Source organism: Uloborus diversus, chromosome 5 (genome assembly GCF_026930045.1).
Source record: "Uloborus diversus isolate 005 chromosome 5, Udiv.v.3.1, whole genome shotgun sequence".
NCBI lineage: Eukaryota > Metazoa > Arthropoda > Arachnida > Araneae > Uloboridae > Uloborus > Uloborus diversus.
This window is the reverse complement of record NC_072735.1, coordinates 43,853,452-43,861,958: the sequence shown is the minus strand read 5'-3', so window position 1 is coordinate 43,861,958 and position 8,507 is coordinate 43,853,452. Positions and strand designations below refer to the sequence as shown.

General features: G+C 35.8%; 2 protein-coding genes across 2 annotated transcripts; both read right to left on the bottom strand.

Moving 5' to 3' along the window:
• Positions 1–1,490: 1,490 nt before the first annotated feature.
• Positions 1,491–5,325, bottom strand: LOC129222890 (uncharacterized). The gene is made up of 2 exons (XM_054857454.1): positions 4,717–5,325; positions 1,491–4,268 (listed from the first exon to the last, which is right to left on the bottom strand). The coding sequence occupies exons 1-2, from the start codon at positions 5,323–5,325 to the stop codon at positions 1,491–1,493; spliced, it is 3,387 nt and encodes a 1,128-aa protein (XP_054713429.1).
• A 99-nt stretch (positions 5,326–5,424) lies between these two features.
• LOC129222889 (uncharacterized) lies at positions 5,425–6,849 on the bottom strand. Its single transcript, XM_054857453.1, has one exon. It carries the CDS (start codon positions 6,847–6,849, stop codon positions 5,425–5,427), a length of 1,425 nt encoding a protein of 474 aa, XP_054713428.1.
• Positions 6,850–8,507: the final 1,658 nt, after the last annotated feature.

Below are 8,507 nucleotides of genomic sequence, written 5' to 3'. Positions count from 1 at the left end.
CATTCCAAACAAACAAAGTTTTCTCATCATACTGGCGAGTTATTTCCAAAGAAGAGGTCATTTTGTGATTCAAGCGGCAGCTAACGCAGACATGGCGATAATCAAAGAAGCTGAAAAAAATGCCCAGTAAAAACACATCATGGTAGTTGCGGATGATGCAGACATTTTAATCCTTTTTCTTTATCATTTTCTAATAATATTTCAATACATCATCCCCGAGGGTCCCCTGCTCCTGTCTCTGTAGGGCTCACCAGATGAAAATTTTAATAGTTTGCCACACAATAGGATAAAGTTCGTGACATTCAAACTTTTCAAAAATCTATTGGTGGGAAAGCATTGTTATGTTTTCTGAAAATGCCATAAGGAACATACAGAAATAATATTTCAACTATTATATTTATTGAAACTTAATCCAACATCTGCATCCAAATTAACCAACTAATAACACAACTGAGTTACAATATCTATTATCACGAGCATCTTTTTTTTAAAGATTTGACTCTTAAGACAGTTGAACATGCCATTCCGGATCATCGAAAGATATTACTTAGAAATATTTGGTTGAAATTGGTTGTCAGATTAGTGTGTCTATATAAGTAGGTAAAACTGAGACAGGTCACTTAAACGCGCTTCGCTATAAGCAATGCCTTTGAAAAATAGCTTCAGCTCAAAAAGAAATTGACATAGCTCGTTTGTCTGCAACGCAAAATGCATTGAAATATCATCTATATCGAGTACATTTGCAGGGCTTTATTTGGAAAAATTTGTGTTACAAACTTCTTAACCCAAACTTTGGGGATGGCAGTTGATAGATGAAGAATTTCAGCCAATACCCACAGACTTGAGCCCAGCTTTAGATCAACCCTTATATGTAATTAATGTACTTGCCAAAGTACATTAGAAGAAACATGTAACACTACAAAATGTATCTGTCGTCGATATGGACTTCCATACTCGGTAATTTGTAAAAAACTATTGTGAACATACATGCACAAACTCGTTAAACATTTTGGATGAAGATGAAGATGAAATTTCATTTTGATGATTCAAATACTTTTTTTATAAAACTTTTTTCATTAATAATTTCGCTTTTTCTTCCTGCTTAATTTTTTTTAAGAATGTATTTGTTGTGCGTCAAAGTAAGTTTCTAAATTTAAAAACTCTTACCATCTATTTAACTTCTTCAACGCTTCCAAAAGTCGCGGGGCAATGAAATCATTTGTACTGAAGTCGTCAGATATTCCTTCGTGTAGAAATTGTGACACAAACACTTGAACTTTTTAACTTAGAAAAATTTAATTACAGCACAATAAACTACAATGTTAGTTGCAAATAAAAACTTGTTAATTAATAAACACAACATAATGAAAATATCGGCAACGAACTCTCTCGAAAATAAAAGCTCAAGAATTTTGAATATTACATACTGCTATAAGAACTGCTACGAGGTGCGCGAGTCCGGCTAATTTATTTAAACTTAACTACTCAGTTCAGTTCAGTTCTTGGGCGTTTTCCACACTCCCCACCTTGAGTTCAGCGCTCGGGACTCCGGAACTCAACTTCAATGCTGTCAGGCTAGGTGATGAACTGGTGGTGGTGGTGCAACACAAATCCTCAAGAACAGTCACAGGAGGGGGTTTTAACTTTTGAAGCTCACAAGATGACACCGCTCCCAACTCCAGAGAACACAACTTTTTAACAGGACGAATGAAGACACCCGTTTTTGTCTTGACTTTAGCAACTCGCACACATCCATCCTTACTTGTGAACACTTCTAGAACTCTTCCGAGTGGCCAGTCAATTCTTTTACAGTTATCTGTCCACACGATAACTAAGTCACCAACTTTTAGAACTGGAGAATTATTTCTATTAGTCACAGGTTGTCGCAACTGTCCGAGATATTCCACTCGAAATCTCGAACGGAGATCTTTTCGTATTTTCTGTGTATACGCGTGACGTTTAATTAATTTCTGATGATCCAGCACATCTAAGTCTGGAACACCGATTTCTCTAATCTCTTGCAAAAACATAGAAGGTGTAATCGGGGTAAGATCTTGAACGTCATCACTAACGTAAGTCAACGGTCGCGAATTTATGATACTCTCACAGTCGCAGAGGACTGTTAACATCTCTTCATAATCCAACGATGTTTGACCCAAAACTTTTCTTAAAATTCTCTTCAAAACTCCTACTAACCTTTCCCAAAATCCTCCCCACCAGGGAGCAGAAGGGGGGATAAAAATCCAAGCAATAGAAGAAGCAGTAGTTTCATCTTGAATCTTTTTCCAATAAATCTTGCTTAATTGGTTTTTTGCGCCAACGAAGTTCTTTCCGTTATCGGAATAGATAATTGACGGTCTGCCTCTTCTCGCGATGAATCTCCTCAACCCCAAAAGAAAGTTATCTGTAGACACTGAAGTCAACATCTCAACATGAACAGCTCTAAAAACAGCACAGGTGAAAATCAAAATCCAAACTTTTGAGTTATCTTTGAGGATCAAGGGTCCTGCTAGATCTATTCCTAGAATTTCGAAAACTGATGCATCTTTTACACGATTTTCCGGTAAAACACTTTCCTGAACTTCGGGCGGTTTAGAGTTGAATCTTCGACACACGGTACAGAACTTGATTGCCTTCTTAATGGTTTTCCGGCTTTTCAAAATCCAGTACTTTTCTCGAAGCGCTGACATAAGCAGTTGTACGCCACAATGTCCTAACTCTTTATGTTTCCACCGAATGAGACTAAGGACAACCGGGTGTTCGGAGGGAAGTACAACTGGAAGCCGAAAATGCATGTCATCATCTCTAAAAAATATCTTCGTTTTCACTCGAATCAAGGCATCGTCGCCTACGATTGTATTGATCGATCTTAATCTTGCGTCAGGATTTCTTCCAAAAGCTTCTGATTGAATTTGCTTTAAAATTACTTGTTCAGCCTTTTGAAGCTCTTTACTGTCAAGAACACCAAATCGTCTATCTTTTTTGGATTTTTTACAATTTTCTACAAATCTGTAAATCCACGCGGTGATTCGTAGTAGTTTAACGTAAGAAGAATATCTGTAGTAGTATTTTCCCTTATCTTCGGAGTTAGTAGCTGTGATTATAACTTTCTTCTTTTCTGCGTTCACTACTTCCATGGCAGGCAGAAATTCGTCTTTCGGCCAATATTCGGCAGATCTCTTCAACCAGTCCGGTCCGCACAGCCATTCCGTACGCAATAGCTTTCCTAAGGTACATCCTCGGGACGGAATGTCAGCTACGTTCATTACTCCTGGTACGAATCTCCACTGTTCAATTTTTGTCAGTCTTCTGATTTCTTGAACACGATTTTCTACGAATGTTGCCCACGGGCCTTCCTTTTTTATCCAAAATAGCACATTCATAGAATCTGACCAAAAGACAGTTTTTACGGCTTCGAGACGTAAGTCGCATATGATGGTGTTTGCTAATCTAGCTCCAATCGAACAAGCTAAAAGTTCAAGACGAGGAATCGTAATCTTTTTTAAAGGAGCAACTCTAGCTCTAGCGGCAATCAAATGACAAGTTACTGGGGATCCAACCTGTTCCACTCTAAAATATATGCACGTAGCATAAGATGTCTTGCAAGCATCACAAAAAATGTGTAAAGTTATGTCTTTAAGAGTAAATGGCAATTTGGATAAACGTCGGGATATTTTTAGACTGTACAATTTTGCAATCTCATTTTTCCACTTTTCGAAACGCTTCACTAATTCATCGGGAAGCCGAGAATCCCACGAAGCTTTGATTTTCCAACATTCTTGTAAAATTATTTTGGGTATCAAAGTTATTGGGCAAGTAAAACCAATCGGATCGAAAATTTGATGTGTAACGGACAAAATAGTTCTTTTTGTGATTGGTCCATCTATTGTTATTTTTCTGACATCGCACGACAGCGTGTCTTCAGTGGTGTTCCACAAAAGTCCTAAAACCGACACCGGTTCACTTTTTTCCAAGTTAGCGATTTCAGGAATTAATGCATTACTCTGCCAACCTCTAAGATCAAATTTTGCGGATGATAAAAGCCTACAAGAATGTTCACGGAAATTTTCTAATTCTGCTACGCTGTCTACGCTAGCCTCACAATTATCCACATAAAGAGAATCTCTAAGTTTTTGCGCAGTTTCTTTAAGTTCATCTGGGGCTTGATCGAGATGGTAAGCAAGTGTACCGGCCAGAAGAAAAGGGCTGCAACTTACGCCAAAAACGACACGAGCGTGGCGATAAATTAGTCTTTTCTGGATTGCCCTCTGCCCACCACAAAAAACGCAAAAAATCCCTATCGGCTGATTGCAAAGCTATCTGTAAAAAAGCTCGACGAATATCAGCAACCACCCCAAACTTTCCAATCCTGAAACGGTTCAAGATGGTAGGGATCAATTCTATCAAATTAGGCCCTTTCTCGATGCAATCATTAAGAGATAAACCTCTTGGTAAATGAGCGGATCCGTCAAAAACTGGACGAATTCTAGTAGTCGAACTTTCCTTAACTACTGCTCTGGGTGGGAGATAATGAGAAGCAGTTTCAGTTTCATTTTCTGAAATTGGAATTTTTTCTATTATTCCCTCTGTTTCCCATTCACAAAAGACATTTTCGTAGTCCCCTAAGTTTCTTGTATATTTAAGATTTTTTACCGTATTTTTCAAACGTTTTTCTGCCAAATTTTTATGATCATTTAGCAAATGAGGATCTTTTACCCACGGTAAAGAAACAATATATCTCCCATCCTCTTGCCTTCCTATTGTACCTCTAAAATGCTTTAACGCCAATTCTTGGGCTTCTTTTTTATTTATTTTCTCACTTGGATCAAGAATTCCCAAAGAATCTAAATTCCACAAATCATTTATTTTAGCGTCATTAACATGATGAGATAACAGTAACAGTGAATTATCTACGTTAGCTTTATTTGAGTCTTTTCCCATGAGTGTCCATCCCAACTTAGTTTTAACAGCAACTAAACCGTTCGAAAAATGTCTGATTCCATTCGCGTATAATTTATCCGCTATATTCGCTCCTAACAACATGTGTATTTCATTATTATTTTCTTCATACAAACATGTTTTACTCATTGACGATATATCACTCAAAAATATACCAGCCCGCTTCAAAATTTTAATACACTGACCTGTCTTAGCCTTCGGAATAAAAGCGCAAATTTTCTTCTGATCCATTACTTCAATTTGAAAACTATGCTTCCGATCAAGACTACTCAAGAGCACAGAATAACGATTATGCTGTTCTGTAGTTTCTATCCCTCCAAAAAGCCCATGCTTAACAATTTCAGTTCCCGAACTCTTTAACCCCATTTTATTTGCAGCAAATTCCGAAATGTAACTTTTTTGTGACCCTGAATCGACAATTACACGCAGTAAATGTTCTAAACCTTGATTTCGAATACGCACAATTCAAGTTTGCAAATAAACTTCATTCGACGAAGATTGGTTTGAGAGGACGGAATTTTCAGGAGGGACATTCTTATCTACGTTAAGTTTCTGCTTATATTTAGTAAAACACATTAAAGAAGAATGTTTTCCCTTACAATGCTTACAATTTACGTTTGCTTTACAAAACCGAGAAATATGCTTCCTAATTTCTAAACACTTGAAACACGCTCCCTTTTTCATCAGGATATTTTTCCGTTCTTCTAGCGATAAATTACTGGCAGATTCACATTCAGAACTGAAATGGGTAAATGAATCGCAAAATACGCATTTAATTTTTCTGGGATTTTCTATCTCATCGGTAGAAATCAGTTCAGACGCGGTAGCGATTTGTTTCCTATTCTTCCTTGAATCATTTCTAACACGGTTTTCGACAGTGTTTTGCCTATGTGGCGCGAAAGTCTCGTTGGGGGAAATTTGATTTATGTTAACTGACATAATATGCATTGCTCTTTCTCGCGACATCAAAGATTTTGACAGAAAATCAAGTAAGTTTGTCAGATTTGAATGGGTATTACTTTCTAATTTGCTATATTCTAAAACTAAATCCGCAGGAAGGATTTTTAATAGCAGGGGGCATAATACACTAGTGTAATTTTCCGATGACAAACCTAATGCTTCTAAACACCGTATTTGCGTTGTACAGTTGTCATAAAATCTTCGAAATGCACGAACATCATTAGAGTCTCTAAGAGGTTGCATATTGATGATATTATTCATATGAGCACTAATTAATAAGTCAGTTTCAGCATATCGGTCCTTCAATGCTCTTATCGCGTTATCATAATTTTCAGCTGTAATTGGAAATCCTTCAACTGTGTTCATGGCAGTTCCACCTAAATATGCCTTTAGGTAGTTGAATTTGTCAACATTATTCAAAAGTTCATTTTTATGTATCGCAGATTCAAAACTGTTCCAGAATGTTAACCATTGGCTCACATCTCCGTAAAACTTCGCGATAGTCAATTTCGGAAGTTTATCTCGTATAGTACTGTTGCTGCTTGTTTCAAAGCTTCTATTTTGATTTTCGCTGATGCGACTGACTTCCAACGAATTCTGACGCATTTCATTAATTCGTTTAGTAGCTCGAAACTTCCAAACAGTCACTTTCTCGCGATATTCTTCCGAAGTTTCAATTTCTTTTTCGAGTTCGTTCGGTTCAAAATTAGCTTCTAGTTCGCTATCTACAGCGCTTAGCATTTCAAATTTTAAAGTTAATATTTCTACAAGTTCTTCCACGATGTTTGCATCCACCTCACTCTTTGCCAATTCTGTTTCTAGCTTATTTACTGCTTTTGTTACAGCAGCTCGCATTACAGCTCGCTTTTTACATAAATTTTCTACACTTTTTGACATTTTAGGTTGAATATCTTCATTTGTTTTAGACATTTCAACAATGTTCTTAACTTTTAAATACAAATCAAATAACTTCACTGCAGTCCCGGCAGGGATGCCATGTTGCGCGTCAAAGTAAGTTTCTAAATTTAAAAACTCTTACCATCTATTTAACTTCTTCAACGCTTCCAAAAGTCGCGGGGCAATGAAATCATTTGTACTGAAGTCGTCAGATATTCCTTCGTGTAGAAATTGTGACACAAACACTTGAACTTTTTAACTTAGAAAAATTTAATTACAGCACAATAAACTACAATGTTAGTTGCAAATAAAAACTTGTTAATTAATAAACACAACATAATGAAGATATCGGCAACGAACTCTCTCGAAAATAAAATCTCAAGAATTTTGAATATTACATACTGCTATAAGAACTGCTACGAGGTGCGCGAGTCCGGCTAATTTATTTAAACTTAACTACTCAGTTCAGTTCAGTTCTTGGGCGTTTTCCACAGTATTTATTCAACCTTTTTGAAAAATGTTCTCAGAATCAGAGTTCTCTACAGTTCTTATACCGCTTAGATTAATAAATTAAGTTTTTAACGCAATATACTTCAGTGTTTCGGCTCCTATTTCATCATTCCCTTTATTTTCATTCGAAATCTAAATAATTTCTCTTTGAGCGTGAAACTTCTTTTTATTTGATACCACACATGACTTTTTTTATTTTTGAAAATTTCCCATGATTTTTCATGATGGCGACCAAAAAACGCAATTGTTGGTTCAGTACGGATGTAAATTTTTATTCTGCCCACTTAACTTTAAATATCGCATTTTATATTCCTTTTCAGCGTAAAATGTCCTTTAATTTGATACCACACACCATTAAAAAAAAATTATGGTTTTTCAAGATGGCGGCAAAAGAAAAAAAAACGTATTTTTCATTATAATGTAGATGTATCTTTTTAGCATATCTTAAGTATCACATATAGCATTCCTTTTCAGCGTGAATTCTCCTTTCGTTTGATACCACACATTTTTTTTTTTTAACTTTTAAATTTTTTTAACGAATTTTCAAGATAGCGGCGAAAAAACGCATTCGTTTCAACAGTACGGATGTATATTTTTAGTTTGTTCCGTGTTACAAACCATTTCCCACAAGAATCATTTCTGTTGCAATTTGTTTGAACCCAAGGCGTTTTTTCGTCTATTTCTACTGCACAGTCGTCAAACTTACAACAGTCATGTTATCCGTTTCTTGAAAAATAATGTATACAAAATAAAATAATTTAGTTGTAGTTTCAAGTTACTGTGTTTCGAAACAGTGTACATCTGTTTTCAGCAAAACAAACAATGTTACTGTAAAATGCGCATTTCTGCATTTGAATTCACCATTTTAGAGATTCCTAGTATGTGTTGGTATAAAATCGTAATTATCTTCAGAGTACTGACTTTTGTTAGGGAAATATAAGTTTAAAAGATAACAGTAGTTTTGTTCTTCTCCTGTTTCAAACCCAGGCTAAAAATTCAGTTAATTCATTCTCTTTTATGCTGCTGTTTAAATCAGATCTAGAATGAACAGATAAAAGCCTCGTTAATTTAAAATACTGAGTTAAATAGCTGTGAGCGCTATTTGAAAAGATTATTGTATGAATTTGTTTAGCCTTTTTATAATAAGTAATAGAGTTTAGTGCAAATTGTTAAAATAATAT

Excerpts from the sequence above, each read along its gene's own strand:
- LOC129222890 (XM_054857454.1), bottom strand. The coding sequence starts at position 5,325 with ATGGGGTTAAAGAGTTCGGGAACTGAAATTGTTAAGCATGGGCTTTTT. Across the intron at positions 4,269-4,716 it reads ATATTGTTTCTTTACCGTGG|AGGGCAATCCAGAAAAGACT; the intron begins GTAAAAGATCCT and ends TGTGGTGGGCAG.
- LOC129222889 (XM_054857453.1), bottom strand. The coding sequence starts at position 6,849 with ATGTCTAAAACAAATGAAGATATTCAACCTAAAATGTCAAAAAGTGTA.